At 56.6% G+C, this 16,429-nt stretch overlaps 1 protein-coding gene across 1 annotated transcript in view; it reads left to right on the top strand.

Annotated features, from left to right (window-relative positions):
* Window positions 1-11,046: 11,046 nt before the first annotated feature.
* The window catches only part of ADGRA2 (adhesion G protein-coupled receptor A2), a 38,125-nt gene continuing 32,742 nt past the window's right edge, over window positions 11,047-16,429 (top strand). Inside the window, exon 1 of the mRNA XM_045821285.1 lies at window positions 11,047-11,728. Within this exon, the coding sequence (XP_045677241.1) occupies window positions 11,466-11,728 (263 nt within the window). The 5' untranslated portion in view covers window positions 11,047-11,465. The remainder of the gene's footprint in view (window positions 11,729-16,429) is intronic.

The raw sequence follows: 16,429 nt of genomic DNA, 5'->3' as shown, positions 1-16,429 counted from the left end.
TGTGGCTGCCCGTCACAGGCTGCTTACTGGGGACCTGGCCTGCAACCCAGGCATGTGCCCTAGACTGGGAATCGAACCGGTGACCTTTCGATTCAAAGGCAGGAACTCAATCACTGAGCCACTCAACCAGCCAGGGCCAATGGGACATTCTTAAAATCCAAGACATCTTTGCCCTTCCAGAAAAAAAAAAATGTGGCCCGGTGCTTCCTACCAAGGCTCCGAAGGAGGAAGGACCCGCCCACCAGTTCCTGAAGGGCTGCGATAAGGGTGGATGTCGTTATGGCGCAATTGGAAATGATTCGCTCTGGAAACTGTGGCTGTCTTTAGCATGAAATCAGTTGACTGCTATTACATCAGCCTCGTACTAAAGGCAAAAGAATCCAAACCATCCACCAAGATGTTTCGCTAAGCTGCCCTCTCCCCTCAGGAAGCGCATAGGTAAAGAAAAGAGCTTTCTTTCCCATCCAGTTTGCATGGACGGCTATGTGTGGTTGAGAGGCTATTTACAAGGTAGAGGCCTTTAACCTTAAGAACCTCTCCCATAATCACTTCAAGGTCCCAAGGGACCTCAGAACGAACACTTTTTTCCTATAAAGTCCAGCACACATAAGCTGAAATGGCCCAATGTGGGGTCTGAGAGGACACTTTGGGCACCCTTCTTATATTGAAAATAAATTGTACAAGCTCAAGCTCTTGAGCTTTGAGATCACTAAGGAGTGAAAACCACCCTTGGGGTGCCGGAGTGCCTTCTAAATGGGCCTCCCCCACTGGCTGTGCCCCCCCCATGGCATGTGCTCCAGCGGAGGGAGCGAGCTGCGCTGCTCTCCAGCCTCAGAGCTAAGCTTGACCCAGCTGCCAATCTCCAAAATAAAATCAATGTGTGACCTTATTCACCAGCTGTACCGAAGAAACTAGCACAAACTTGGTCCAACTTTGAAGCCAAAAAGGGAAGATGAGATGTTGGGAGAGAGAAAGGGAGGGGGGAAATCTTGGCTGGACATGAAAGGTGTCTTGTCTGTCTGTTCCCCATTAGGCGCAATTCTCTTGCAATCTGCAGCCTCGATATAATTCTCTTGACCAGAAACTCTCCAGAGAGATAGTGTCAGAAGGAAAAACAAAGAGAATAGCATCTCTGACAGCAAAGTCACTTAAAAGCCTGTTTGGGAGGGAGGGGTTGCAGGGAGACATGACAGCATGCAGGGGAGGGCACCCCTCCACATGCGGAGACACGTTTGCCCCGGGAAGGGACAAGGACAGGCTGGGGAGGGGCGCCCCCGAGAGGGCTGCATGCAAGGCGAGGCCAGCCCCAGGAAGCCCAGCTCCCAGGCCTCTGCCCTTTCAGCCCCTCTGATGCCTCGAGGTCCACCTTGTGTGGCTTTCTCAGATGTACACTCAACACATAAATCCACGGGACTGGGCTTCTTATAGCCCCACGGTGCATTGAGGGGATCCAGAAGGCTTGCTAGAGTTAAAAAGTGGTCCCAGCTTATTCTACCTTCCCTTTCCCATTTCTGCCCGCCGCCAGCCGCCACAGAGCCCAGCTACCCCTGTCAGCAGGCAGCTGGCTCCCCAGGCAGCGGAGGCCCATTCTCCCCAAGCCCCTTTGACCTGCCTCTGAGCTCAGTCGTCTAGTGGGTGTTGGGAAGCCAGGCCCCACCCTCTCCTGCAGGCGCCCAGGGGGTGAGGACTCAGGAGTGGGGGGTGCAGGGAAGGAGAGGGCGCAGTTCTGTGCTCAAGTTTCTGGGGCAGGCATCCTGTTTTAAGAGAGAACTTTTTTAAAAGGAATAAAAACTAATCAGAAGAAAGAAGCAAGAGCTTTTCCCTGCCTTTCGGACTTGTTTATTACTAGGATATCTGATTTCAGCAGAGGAAGCCGGCACTGAAGCAAGGTTTTTATTGGCCGTGAGCAAGAGGAATTCAGGCTTTGCCTTTGATTTGGCTTCCCCAGAACACGAGGCATTGAAGAGTGCTCACTGCTTTGATGGAGCAGCTCGGGACTCGGGGGCCCCCAGAATTCTCTGCTTTCTGCAGCACGGACTAAAATTCCCTTTGGGGTATGAGGGTGGAGCTGGGGTCCCAGAGTGGAAAGTGGCCTCATAAACATGTCAGAGAGGAGAGCAAAATAGGGTACAAAGGTACAAAGTTCTGAAACTGGCTCCCGGGGAGCAGAAGTGAGGCCATGCTCGAGGCCCCCCTTCCCCCGAGTGGGGACCCGGAGGAGGGAAGGCCTGGTTTGGATGAAAGCACAGTGTCTCCAGCAGACAGAGCCGGGCAGGCTGCAGTCAGGACTGACCTGATGGTTTCAATGTGTGAGGAAGATAAAGCCAGAGATCTGCAGAGGCAGCCTCTGCCAACAGCCCTCTGAGGCTGGGGCCTGGCTGGCCCCTGCAGAGGGCGGATTACCAGCTGGGCCCCAGGTTTGCGGAGCTGCTGCTGATCCCCAGGGCTCCCCACAGACACCTCCACACACACGCACACGCACACAGCCGCTGTTTGGGGTCTGGAGCCCCAGCCGGCCTCATCTGCCTCCTGCTGGCTTCCAAAGGCGGGCATCTGCACCACTGGAGAAAGAGAATGTCCCTCCATTTGAGGCCTCTGCATGAGCCCAGCCATCTTCTTTTCTCCTTTTTGCTGTCGGAGCCGGTTCTCTAAGTACCCCACGCTTTGCCCAGCATCGAACAGTCAGGGAGGGAGTCAGCCGCTGTGAGTGCTGGGACTCGGGACCCGCACTGACTGTAGAGGGCAGCCCCTCCGTCAGAAGGTGGCTCTGCCTGGGTATGGCTGTCTCCCTTTTCCCAGTTTGTGACCAGGGACTTAGGTCCAGGTGGGAGTCACCTTCTCCATCTCTGCCAGTGTGGGCCTTCACAGGCGTTTCTGCGTGTGCCTCTGTGGCTGGTTACAGGACCTGTCTCCCAGACAGAGTGTGCGCCTCCACTGTGGGGCTGGCTGTCCCAAGCGCGGCCCTGCTCACCTGGGAGGCCCAGGCCCAATTTGGCAGCCACAGCACTGCTTGGCGCTCTGAGCTGAGGCCCAGAGCCTGGGGCGCAGGGTGGGGAATGGGGAACAGGGCTCTCACTGTGTCCACTTCAAGGAACCCAGGCATCAAAAGGACTTTATGCAGTAAGTTTGAGAACATACAAGGAGAAGAGCTACAGGAGTGAAAGTGGATCCCCACTGGGGGAGGGAAACATACCCCCACCACAATGCTGGCTCCGGGACTCTCGCACCGGTCTGCGTGGGCTTGAATTTCAGATCTGTTCTTTACCCGTCAGATTAACTTGGGCTAAAGAATGTGTGCCTTGGTGCCTCAGTTTGCTCATCTGTAAACAGGGATGATATTAAGAGCAACTGCCCCATGGTGTTGTTGTGAAGTTTAAATGTGATAAAGCATGTGAAGTGCTGTGCACAGAACTTGGTGCAAAGTGAAAGCTCAGTCAAGGTTAGGGACCGCACACTGGACCCAGCCCAGCTGGGCTTTACAGTCTGTTTGAGTCTCCTGCAGAAACAGGGCGGAGCACTGATGCCCAGAGCAGATAAGGACTGTTGGGAACACTCTTGCCTTCCTGCGCAAAGGAAAAGTGATCCTCTAAGGCCCAGGAGGAAGGGGTCCTTCCAAGAAGCAACTAAAGCCCTGGGTGCCCACAACAAGCTCCCACATGGGTGTCTCTCTGAGTGCAGCTGGCACACGGGGCTGGACACGGGGAGGTGGAAAGGCCCAGTTTCCTGTGAACAACTGCCCAAACATGGGCACCCAAACCTTCCCTTTCGCTCCCCACAGCTTTAAACTAAAGACCTAACTAGGAACTGAGGCGTAAACACAGCAAAATCAGCCCAGAGTGAAACCAAAACTGGATACTCTAAATCACACCCTCTGGGAGCCGAGACTCCAGTGACACGCAAGCTGCCTGAGTGTGTCCCCAGGACGGCAGGCCCAGAAAGAGGGCTCCTCTTATATTTCTCCCAGCCTCCCCTCCATGACCATGGCCTTCCCGGGCCCCAAGGCAGCCTGACAGGTCTTAGGTAATAGACCCAACCTTATGCACAGAAGTTTGACCTTGACCTTCCAGAGAAAGAGAAAGGGGAGGGTGCACCAAGAGGGCAAGAGAGAAGAGGAGAAAGAAAAACACAGAGGAAGGGAAAAGAGGAGAAGGAGATGACAAAAGGGGTAGATTCCAAAGGGCTGGCCCCAGAGATGCCCTGCAAGCCCACGATGCACCAAGACGACAGCTGCTGCAGGGAATTAGGGTTCCACACAAAGACAGACTTTTCCAGAGAATTAGAAATCCATCCTGCCAGGCTGCTGATGAGCCTCTGCTGTGTGTAAATGAGGGTGTCTCTCTGAGACCCTCCGTGACTAGAGGGGCTTCCCACTTTCCCTGAGCCTGGTAGCTGACCCATGGGGAAGGGGCCGTGGTGTGGGGAGAGGGCCACAGTGATTCAGAGAACCAGGCTTGGAAATCTGTGGAGCGCCACGGGGAGGGGAGGTCCTGAGGGCTGGGTGTGCAGACCCACCACCAGACAGGAAGCTCTCCCAGGTACTGAGCCTCCTTCAGGGAACTGAAAGCAGAACCAGCTAAAAGGACCTGTTCCCCGGGGAACAGGACTGGGAGGGACCACTGCTTTTCATTCTAGGCTCTTCTGCACTGTTTCATTTTTTTTAACACATGCACGCATTGCTTTGATAAAAATACTCTTTGTCAATAGTGTTGAGGCTGGAAGCAGGCATCTCTGTGGAGGAGGCTTTCAAGTTTGCTTCAACGTTGGCCCAGCCTTGAGCCTTGCAACAGGAGACCCCACTGCTCAGCCTGACCAGCCCTCCGGGGCCCAGTGCTCGGCGGGGGTGACGCCAAACACTCCAGTCTTGTCTCCACCTCTCCTCCAGCACAGAACAACACCTGCCACTTTCACCAAACAGCTTTTTGCTCCTCTTCCTTTATCTTCAGAGCTGCATTAGGTCTCTCCCAGAGTGTGTGAGCCTGGGCCAGGTGTGGGAGAGACCAGAGAGCCACACCCGCCCACACCCGCCCACCTCCGCGCACGGTGGCAGGTGGAGTGGGAGGGGCATCTCTCCCTCCTGCTCCCTGTGCTCCAACCACCTGCACGGGTCCCTAACTCTTCCTTGATTGAACACAGGAAGTGTGCTCCTCCTACCTTTTGGCCGCTTGCTGTTCCCTCTGCATGGAATGCCCTGTCCCCCCAAATCCATGGGGCCCGCTCGCTGCTTCCTTCAGAACTCTGCTCAGAGTTCGCCTTGTCAGAGAGCTCTTCCCCATCATCTGCATTCCCTTACCCTGCTTCATTGTGCTTCATTGATCTTCTACTGCCTGCTAGATTACACGTGTGCAGGGCATATTTGTTTACGCACGCATTACCTGGCTCCCTCTGCTATGTCAGCTCCATGAAACCACACACTTTCTTTGGGTCTATTGCTATATCTTCAGTGCCCAAAACAGTATCTGGCCTGTAGCACATACTCAATACATTTTGTTTAAATAAATGACTAAGGCCTCAGTAACACTTTGTTGAGCAAGTTAAATAAATGTCTCCTCTATTTGCTGGGCACTAACACAGGCTGAAGAATCAGAGAAACGCAGAAAAGAACTCCTTCTGCTGGAATGTTACATCCTAATGGAGGAGTCAACTACGCAAGCAGTGAACTATAACGCAGAGCAGAACTGTGTAGGTACGAATGAGAAAAACAGCAGCAAGCCCTAGGAGCTGCAGGTTAGCTCACAAGCTAACATTTCCTGAGGACGTGAGGACGTGCATGTGCCAGGCTGGGGTGTTCTCTGACACCAACCCACTCTCCAGTTCTCTGATATCTGCTGGGCGCCTACAACTGAGCTCAGTTCTGACACTGACAGCTCAGAGGGAGCGTGGCCCCTCCAGGTGAAGGGCTGGGTCCCACAGAACTGCCTCTACGTCAGACGCCAGGCGCAAGTCCCAGGTCACCTGGACATCTGACTGACTGGCTATAAATCGTCAGAGATTTCTACAACACCCTCTTTGGTTCTGATTTTTTTTTCTCTTCTCTCCTGTTTTTTTCCCTAGAACAGTTCATAGAACTCAGGGAAAACTTACATTTGCTGGTTTATAATAAAGGAAATAACTCAGGAACAGCCAACTAGAAGAGATGCTTAGGGCAAGACAGGGAGAGGGGCATGGAGCTGCCTTACTTGTCCCAGGTGTGCCGCCCTCCCAGCACCGTGAGGAGGTCACCAACCTGGAAGCTCTCTGAATGCCATGGCTCAAGTGGGCTCATAACACTCAGTCTCCAGCAGCCCCTCCCTTTCTTGGAGGCTGATGGGTGATGCTGAAAGTGCCAGCCCTCCAATCGCTTGCTCTTTCTGGTGACTAGCCCCCTCCTGAGGTTATCGAAAAGCAGCACCCTAAATTACCTCATTAGCACAAATGCAGGTATGCTCAAAAATGGTCCCGAGGAATAACAAAACATACTCCTATTACTCAGGAAATTCCAAGGGTTTTTAGAGGCTCTGGGTCAGGAACCAGAGACAGAGACCAAATATACTTTTGTACCATACCACCCACGCTTCATTTACATATGTCAACATAAGAGAAGTCCAGACCTGTAGAGAATTTTTATGAGTTTATTTGAGCCAAATGGACAACAATTGCCAGGAAGAAAAATCTCAACGAATTGAGAAAATGCTCTGGAGAACGGCAGTTTTGCAGCTTATTTTATGCACTAGAATAAAAGGAGAGACGTGAGGAAGTTACATGAAATCCACTGGTGGTGCTTTAGAGAGGCAGGGAATTTCTGAGACTGGATAAAAAGCAACATGGAGAGACACGTACTTCCTTTACACTGGTGGGTAGAAGAGAGTTAATGCCTAACATTTACGGCACAGCAGACACGGTATTCAGGGAACGAGATAATGAGGGGTTCTGTGCTCTACTGGACAAGATTACTCGGTCATTTCAAAGTTAACTTACACACAAACAGACAACAGACAGGCTCGTTTAAGGTAAAGATTGACTTTTGTCAAGGACGCTACAGGCCTAGAACCAAACTACCTGCCATGACTCACTTTTAATTAGGAAGTTTTCATTTCAGACCATCCTATGGGGTTACTTTCCGTCTCTGAGTCTGCGAGGCCGCCACATGGGCCTCCCCTGAGCTTGCCAGGCTCGGTATGTGGCCCCATTTTCATCCACACATGTACCTGAGGTCAACATCACGATCGTCTGAAGCCAATAATGGCTTTATCTCCCATTTCGCAGATGAGAAAACTGAGGCCCGGGTAAATTAAGTGACTTGTCCAAAGTCACACGATGAGTAAAATGGAGGGACAGGGTTTGACTTCAACTTCAGAGTTCGTGCTCTTAGCCCCTGTGCTCACAGTGAGGAAATATTCCATTATCTGAAAAATGTGAGTAGACCTTGCTCAGAGACGAGTCGTACCTTAGTGGAGACAAAGCTTATAACCCTGGGAATGTCTAAATTATATGTAGGGATCTGCTATGCGGTGAAACCGAGCACCAAAGGAAAGCCCCGGCAGCCCCCAAATATTCTAGATAGGAATGAATTCTCATCCATCCCTTCTGCTTGAGGCACAAACATCTGTCGCGAACGCTCGGTGTGAAAGTTCCAATAGGATAGGCAGCCCAGCGCAGCCCCCACAGGGAGTACAAGGCAGGGAAGAGGAGGACGGCGTGCTCAGAAGACGGCCCAGTAGAGCCAACCCGGGAGGGGGGTGCGAGAATGGGGTGGGGCTGTCATGGACTCAGTGCCTCCACTGTCTTTGCAAGCTAATGGAGCCCTAGAAAAATGTCCCATTTGCATTGTCAGTTCAACTGTGGGCTATGACCTTACCAACTGTTGTCCTCAGTCTGCGTTAGGGCAGACAGAGGACATTGCCTCTGAAAGGCAGCAAGGCACAGAAGGAGCTCAAAAACCTCAGAAATAATGGTGAACCCCCAGGGTGGGGCCTCCACAGCAGGGCCCGGAGCTGGGATACGTTCAGACTCTGTACATGTTTGCAGCATCCTGACAGTCCTTATTCACCCCTCACTTTCTCCTACGTGAACAGTGAAGCTCCTTTGAAAATTTCTGTCTTCCTTGACTCCGTTGGAAGAACAGGGGAGTGGATCCTGGTTCTACTAACAGCTCTGATTTGGGAGAGGACATCTCTAAAGGTCAGAGAGGGACCAGAAAATCAAAATCAGGAAACCTCAAGGAGAGTAAGACTCCTGGGGGAATTGTTGAGAGTCTCTTTTCTCCTAGAAATGATAGAGCACGTCAGTGAAAACTTGGGAGTCCAGAATACATACTCCAAATCCTGGTTCTATTGCTCACTATATGTCATTGGGCAAGTTACTCTTAAGGTACCTCTTCACCTTTCAGTTCCTTGTCTGCTAAAACAGTCATCTTCCCTGTGTCGTGAGGACTAACTGAGCTAATTCTTACAAAATGCAGTCAACAAGGGCCTGTCAGTGACGTTCCCCTCCTTATGCACAGGTCTGAGATAGCCCTGGTCTGCTCCAGTCTCGGAGGGAGGGGTCAGTGACCGGCCCCCCATTTCGGCTCTCAGCCTCTCCTAGTGAAGGGCCTGGGCTATCCTGGGGGAGAGCCCCCAGCCACTCCTTGGCAAGGGGGCATGGATCAGCATTGAAACTGGGAAAAGGGAGAGGTTGGCCCACAGCTAGCACCTGGCAAAGACAAGGTTTTCTTTGAGAGGGGCATCAGATGTGAGGCCCGGCCCTGAAGAGGGTAGTTATGGTCTAGAAGAGTCCTGTGGGTTACGCTGCTGCCCCAGATCAGACAAGAACTGGTGGTAAGCCCCGCTCCCTGGCTTCGCTCAGGGTCCCTTCAGCCTGGTAGCCACCGTCTGGGTACCTTATCACCACTCCATTCAAGTGCTTATCACACACTAGAGACTTTGAGCAAACTCCCCAGGCAGACTTCCTGTGTTTGGGAGCAAAGTTTGAGTCATCCTTCTATCTCAAACAAGCCTCAAGACAAAAAGATTTTCATGTAGGCCACTCATTCACTCCGCCCTGCACCTCTGAGGACAAATAGCCAGGAGCTCCTATCAGAAAAGCTTTGAGTGACTCAGAGAAAAGCGCGCTTAGAAAGGGATCAGAGGGTGAGCGCGCACCCCTGGCTCCTCATTGCTCAGTGAGGGATTCGGTTTCTTCATCCACACTTACGAAATGGGAAAGTAACCCCGGCCCACTCACCTCCCTCGGTGGGTAGCAGAGGCCAGAAACCATGGCCAACAGAAAGGGCAGCACCCCATTCCCAGCTGGGGGGGAGCATCACCTTATTAAATGTCATCTGGCCCCTACCCAGCCTCAGAGAACGTGTGTTACAGTGGAATTCCTTTCCAGACTTTGAGTTTCTTCATTCAGCAAAAAGAAAGGGCAGAAAAGCTGTGTGACCCAGGCCAGGGCCCTCCTCTCCTCCCCTCCCCTCCCCTCTCCTCTCCTCTCCGAGATTCCCTCTCCCCCGCGCAGGACCGTGGCATGGCAGACCCTGCCTCTGGGCAGCGGCTCTGCGACACACTCTGCTCTCCTGACCTTTCCTGAGGAATGCAGCCTCAGCCCGCCTGCCGCCTGTGGAGGGCTCCTGCTGGGGGAGTCCATTGCCCTTCTCTCTTCCTCCATTTGCAATCACTATTTATTTATATTTGGAAGTTGAAGGAACCAGAGCCTGCAACTGGGAGAGACTCGTGGAGCCAGAGAGGGAAAGTGAAGAGGCCAGCGTCTGGGCCTGTGTCTGCTGCTGACGGGTGAGGAGGAGGAGCTGCATCCATGCAAAGGAGGGTGGGAGACAGGCTGAAAGACCACCGTCCTGGAAAAGGTGCCACACACACCAGCAGGGCCAAGAACACGGAGAAAAGGTGCTGGTCACCGCAGCAACCACTTGGGTCGCACCGTGAAGGACAGAGAACGGGGTCCTGCTCAGGGACCCTTCATCCTGGGCTGCCGGCCCTTCAGCAGCAAGGCTCTGTTAAGTGGCAGACAGGCCAGGCTTTGTGGGGAAACTGAGGAAGCAGACATACTGGGCCACATTTCTCTTTTCTTCTGTCCCCAGCCCTGTCCGGGCTTGCATTACAGTCCATCAAAGACCCACAGGCAATTTACATCCCCATCCCCAGCTGTCAAGGTCAGATCCCTCCCAAAGCCACCAGCCCTCTGCCTCGGGTAACTGGGGGGTGCGCCCCTCGCCCACTCACTCATTCTCATGTCACAACTGGCATTCACAAAGGAGGGGGCAGGCAGGGCCCCATTTTGACTCCAGAGATTAACTGCTCCAGGATGTCAGCGGCCACATCCTAAGTCACACAGAGCTTTCTGACCCACTCACAGCACAGTGCTTTTTCCACACCATAGCACGGATCCCTGCTTTTCCCTTCTTGGGCTTCCTCATTGCCACTGCCCGCCCCACCTACACACACACACACACACACACACACACACACACACACACGATGGGATGTGGAAAAGGTAAGAAGCTAGATCTAGCCTTGGCCTTTGCCCCCTCCTTGGCTGAGAGACATGCACGCCCCGCTGGGCAAGGTCACACCAGCAGAGGAGGGTCTGGGCCTCCTTAGCCTTTGGCTGTGTCCTGCGCGGCTGGAGCAGGGCTGCGAGAGTCAGAGCCGGCATCCAGACTGACGCATCAGGTCAGGGGCCAAGGGAAGCCGAGTCTCCGCAACCCCAGAGCCGTGATCAAAGTTCAGTCCCAGACAGGGAGCAGCAGACCTCTCTGGTCAAGCCGGCAGGCCCATGAAAGCCCCAGAAGCATCAGGGTGTGGGCTGGATGAGCAAGAGGACAGGAGGGTTTCGAGGAAAGTGATGGCGCGGGGCTTGAAGGTCTGAGATGAGTCGTGGAGAGGGGCGGGAGAGACAAGGAACCTGGGTTCAGGGCGGGTGCAGGGAACACGCGAAGCCCCAAGCCCGCTAGCCCTCTGTCGCGCCGAGGAGGGCATTGGCCTGGCTCCGCATCGGGAGGCGCTAGGGCCTAGCGGACGAGCTGGCAAGGGGAGGGCGCACCCTCGGGAGGGCGGGCGGGGTCTGGCGGCGGCGGGAGCTGCGCCGCGCCGAGTAGCCTCCATCCATGGCACGGAGCGGCGGCGGCGGCGGCAGCAGGAGCCCGGCGCAATCCGTTAGGTCCCAGCCCAGCGCCGACAGAGCAAGCGACCCGGAGGGTCCCGGCCTCCACCAGCCCCGGGGCACCGCGCAGAGACTCGGGCAGCGCCGCGGAGGGCCGCCTGCTCTGCGCTGACAGCCGCGCCGGCGTCCTCCCCGCCGGGGCGCTCGCCGGACATGCCCCCGGGGTGCGGCGGCGGGGACCCCGGGGCTTGCCTCCGCCCAGGGCCCCCCGCCCCGCCCTCGGGCGCCCCGGGCCCCTGCTGAGCACGCCTCCCGCACGCCCGGGTCCCTCCGGCCCGTGCGCAGAGCGGCCCCAGCGCTGTCGGTCCCCGCGGGGCTATGGGCTGATGGGCGCCGGGGGACGCAGGATGCGAGGGGCGCCCGCGCGCCTGCTGCTGCCGCTGCTGCCGTGGCTCCTGCTCCTGGCGCGCGAGACCTGGGGCGCGCCCGGCTGCCCTGTCCCCATCCGCAGCTGCAAGTGCTCGGGGGAGCGGCCCAAGGGGCTAAGCGGCGGCGCCCCCAACCCGGCGCGCAGGAGGGTGGTGTGCGGCGGCGGGGAACTCCCGGAGCCTCCCGAGCCAGGCCTCCTGCCTAACGGCACCGTTACCCTGTGAGTACCCTACTCGGCCGGCCCGGCCGGAGCCTGGACCAGGGGACGAATGGAGACCAGACGGAAGGGGCGGGAAGAGAGGGACTGGGACGGCGCCGACACTTCAGAGACTTTGGGACGGGCCTGAGTCCAGGCGCCGGGGAAGGGAGAACTAGAGAAGAGATTAGGGCTCCAGAGGTGTGGAGGGAAGAAGGGGCCGCGGAGGGCGGGCGAGACCCAGAGGGAGGCACCGCGGGCACCCACTCACCTGCACAGGTGAAGGGGAATGCTCGCTGGCGGGACCCCCACGCCCCTTGAGTTTCCAGCCTGGGCTGGTGTTGCGAATTTCGGGGACGTGAGGTGGGTGGGATGGGAGAAAGTCTCAGGAAGGATCGACGCCCGCGGCCCACTGTGGGGCTGTGGTCGTTAGCACCGCGGACGCGTCCCCGGCCGGACTGGAGGAGTCTGCGGGGCTCACCCAGCGGGCCAGGCTCCTCCAGTGGGGGGCGCTCCGTTCGCTCACGGCTTACAGCCGGTCGGTGTACTTAGTGCGGGCAGGAGGGTGGGCTCGGAAAAGTCTGCCCTTGGGGTGCAGGCGCTTCTGGTCTGAGTGACACCCCGGCGTCCCGATTCCTCTTGGACCCCACTGCCGCCGCGCGCACCTGGGAAGTGAGTTATGCGCTAGGTCCTGCATCCCTCCCCTGGCTGTGACACCAGCTTCGGCTGTTACTGTATTGAATTTTGCTAAGAAAGAAACCTGGCGGAGTGGGAGGCGGCCGCCTCCCAGCCTCCTTCCGTCATCCCGTTTCCCTTTCCAGCCAGGGCCTTAGCCCTCACTTGTCAGGCAGCCCGACCCCACGCCTACTCGATAGGGGTCTGAAGGTCCCGAAACCGCAGGAGTTAGTGACCCCTCCCCACGGCAGCGATCTCCTGCGCTGAGCATGTGCTTGGAACTCCACGCACGCCACGCAGTGAAGTGGAAGTTTGGGCCCTCGCGGCGGCCCTTTCCTTTCCTGTCGTTCTGGATCCCGCCTGCAAGCGGCTTCCCTTCCCCGTCCTCCAGACCCCGGTGGCAGCCGTTTCCCCAGCGCCCCTCGCCCGAGCTGGAGCTGGCCCACACTCTGTCCGATTGTGTCCAGAACAATACAGGAACGCCTCTGGTTGGGTGAGTTCAGAGGCTGCCCGCTTCCTGACAGGACAAGACTGGTCAGCCTCTGACGCTGGCCGCCTGGCCCGCGTTTCCCCGGCTGGGCTGTGTGCGCGTGCCTGTGTGCATTAGGTGGGCGAAGGTAGCATGTCTCCCTTCTCCACCCCCAGCAGGTCGGGGATGTGGCCGCGGCTTGGGAAGGCGGCTGTGGCTGCTCATTCCAGTTCCTGCTGAGTGTCCCCTAGTGCCGAAGGGTCCAGACAGGCCCAGCATTCCCCAGCCCACTCAGTTCTGGAAGAGAAAAATGCTTGCAGTGTGAGAGGCTGGGCTGGCGACTGTGCTGGGCCTCCACAATTCAGTTCCCATAGGGGTGTGTGTGTGTGTGTGTGTGTGTGTGTGTGTGTACTGGATTTTGTGGCGGTGCTCACACACCTGGGAAGGTCGCTGTCTCTCTGTATGTCCGTTTGCTGGGATTCGGAAATCCTAACGTACTGAAGGCAGAAAGAAGGGGCAAACCATTAAAAGATGGTTTAGCAGTACATCTTAGAATGATTTGGCAACTAATCCTTTCCAGCCATGGCTAATTCCTATCGACGCCACTCCAAAGAGAGAGCGGGGCCAGTACTGGGTGAGAGCATATGATGACAGGGCAGCGGCATACCTGACTGCTAGCTCACCTTCCCATCCCGAAACCCTCCCCAGGGGAAGGACCCCCTCTCACCCTAGGGCACGGATCTAGCTGGTTTAAGATACCTTCAAACCAACAGGCCCCTGGGCCTGGCTGGACCTCCTCCGCACGGGACAGCAGACAGGCCAGGCCAGAGAGGAGCCTGCGAGCCCCTGAGCTCATCGACCTGGAGTGAGAGTGAACCCCAGCTGCAGACGTATTTTTCAGGTTCTCCCCTCATCCCAAATAAGCCTAATCCTGGGTTCTGCCCTCCCACCCCGCCCCCCACAGTGATGGCTGTGAGGGGAGAAAGAAGCCAAGTTCTTCTTCGAGTAGACCGGCCGGGGTTCTCTTCTCCGGGCCCAGTCCCTCCAGCACACCCATCGCCACCCCCCATGCGTCGCGAGGGAAGGAGGAAGAGAGGCCTGGAAAGGGGCTGCCGCCTCAGCCTGGCAGCAAAGCAAGAGGCTCAGAGCCTGAAAACCTCCCCCACACCCTCCCAAACTCCTCCTCCTTGCTCTTTTTCTTTTTCCACACACATTTCCCCTTTCACCTTTTTGCCTGTCACCTGGTACGAGCCACAGGACTCGAGCCAACAGTTTTTGCGGTGGCTCTCTCCTCCCTCCTCCTGCCCTGCTTTCCTCCCGAACGGGCCCCCAGACCCCAGTGCCCTTCACACACCACCCTGCGGAGAAGTCCCCAGGGCACCGGGGACTCCGCCTTGGGAAATCTGCGAGGCTCTGGGGGTTGGGACTGGTCAGGCACAGAAAGCGCTAGACTAGGTGCCTGTCTGCAAGGAGCCTCTCTGCTCAGGGAAGGCTTCCAGGCCGTGCAGAGGCATTTCTGTGAAGGGCCAGCCCCGCTCACCTCACCAAAACCCCTTCTACCTCCACCCTGTTATCGCAACTGGTGCCTTCTGTTTTTGTGGCCTGCATGCCCGCTCCCCACATGGATTTTTATTCGAGGTTTTCCAGGAAAGCAGAACTCTTGGCTTCCTTCCTGATCCATCTGTCCCGCCCCGCCCTGCCCCACCCCCAGTATCGGGGCCCAGTCCACAGGACAGCTGTGGGCACTTATGTTCCTGTCCTTTATGGGGAAGGTCTCATGGCCAAGGGGCTTACTACAGGGAGAACCTGGGTGTGAGAAGGAGATGCCCACCACTGTGCACCCCCCACCCACCCCCGGCAGCTGTGGATGGGCCTGCCTGCTGGTTCTCAGCTCTGGCAGTCAGAGTGAGAGGGAGGGGGCATTATGAGGAATTCCAAGGAAGGACTGATAATAGAGAACTCCAGAAGCAAATTTCCTAGGAGGACCTCCCAGGACATCTGAGCAGCCCCCAGAGGACACCAGCCAGTGTCGTCAATTCCTAGACTGTGTGCACGTGCCGAAAAGGGCCTTAGAGATCAGTGAGGCCCGCCCCTGCACCTACAGGTCACAGCTGAGCAAGCTGAGGCTGACAGGGGCGGTCCGGGCGCTTGCTAACAGTCACCCAGCTAGCTGACGCCAGCCTCAGGATTAACTGGTTAGGTTCGCTTAGTGTTCCTCTCAGGTCAGGGACTTGCTGTCCACCTGGCTGGACTTGGGACCCAATGGACACAAAAGTTGCTTTAAAAAAGCCCTGTTCCTTCTCAGCAGGATCCAGGCCCTTTTGACCTGGGAGCATTCCAAGGCTGGGTGGGGAGGGAGCCAGACATGGGACAGGTCACTCCAGATTGTCCCAGAGCCAACAAACCCTCATCCACTCAGCCCTCCCGCTGGGGGTGGAGGCTGCTGCCCACCACATAGGCTGTCCGCACAGGGGAGAGGGGCATTTGCCACACAGATGTACCTAGCCATGGCTGGTCCTTTTGCTGTGAGTGTGGTGGTCTTCAGAAGCACCATGGAGGGTGCTTGCCTCAGCCTCGGGGAAGTGGTTCTTGAGCACAGGTCTCCCTCTGGACCTCCAGCTCTGGACAGAGCCCTCCCGTCAGTGCCCTCACCCCAGCCACCAGGATCCAGTTAGGGGAATTTGGGGCAAAGTGTGCCAACCACGGAGCACACAGCCTGAGGGGAGTGGAGTGATGCTGGCTGGAGGGGCGGGCCCACGCCGGCTTCCCCACCCCCTTCTCTTCCAGCCTCTTTCCCCCATATGGTTCTCATAAGGTCTGGGCTCAGAGACAGCAGCCAGAGGAAGTGGCTGTGTACAGAGAGCTTTTGTGAGGGGAGGAGGGGGGAGGGGGAGAGAGTGAAGAGAAAGGAGGAGAGAAAAGAGGGAAGAAGCAGAGGTGGGAGGAGGCCAGGACAGTCCTACACGCTCCCTTACCCTCCAGTGGAGCAAGGTCTCAGCTGCGACACCCCGCTCGGGGTCCAGAACCCCGCCTGTCTGAAATGAGGGACCCAGAGGGAGTCCAGGTCCCTTCCTGACTCTTCCCACCTACCTGCCAGAGGAGGTGGAGACAGCCAGATGCTCTCCTGGAGGTCTCGGGGTCCCCTGCCCCTGTGGCCCCCCCTCTGGTGCAGAATGTCAGGGCCCACCCTCCCATCGGGGTGAGCACAGGGCAGAGAACAGAGCCTTCTGGGATTCGCTTGTCGGCTCCTCGTGGCACCGAGAGCCTGAGGAGGCGGTGGCACTGGGCTCCAAAGACAGCACCTATAATTCAGCCCCACCAGTGGGGTCCAGAACCCAGAATGCATTCTTTGACCCGAATTATTCAGAACCTGAGTATGAAGCCAGCCACTCCTGATCCCTAAGGTGGCCCCTTCCTGCTGACTACCAAGGATCATCCCTCCCGTGTTGGGGGGGCGGGCAGCAATCCCTAGTCCTGGGGGTGAGTCTGAGAACTCCCCCCAAAGGCACAGGCAAACCAACGTAATTTGAACCTAACCAGAAATTGACCCTTAAATTTGGGGTCATGTTTTTAAAGGGAGA

Source organism: Phyllostomus hastatus, unplaced genomic scaffold (genome assembly GCF_019186645.2).
Source record: "Phyllostomus hastatus isolate PE091 unplaced genomic scaffold, TTU_PhHast_1.1 phas_scaffold_46, whole genome shotgun sequence".
NCBI classification, from domain to species: Eukaryota; Metazoa; Chordata; class Mammalia; order Chiroptera; family Phyllostomidae; genus Phyllostomus; species Phyllostomus hastatus.
The sequence above is the reverse complement of the archived record's forward strand: the minus strand, read 5'-3'. Positions and strand labels throughout refer to the sequence as shown.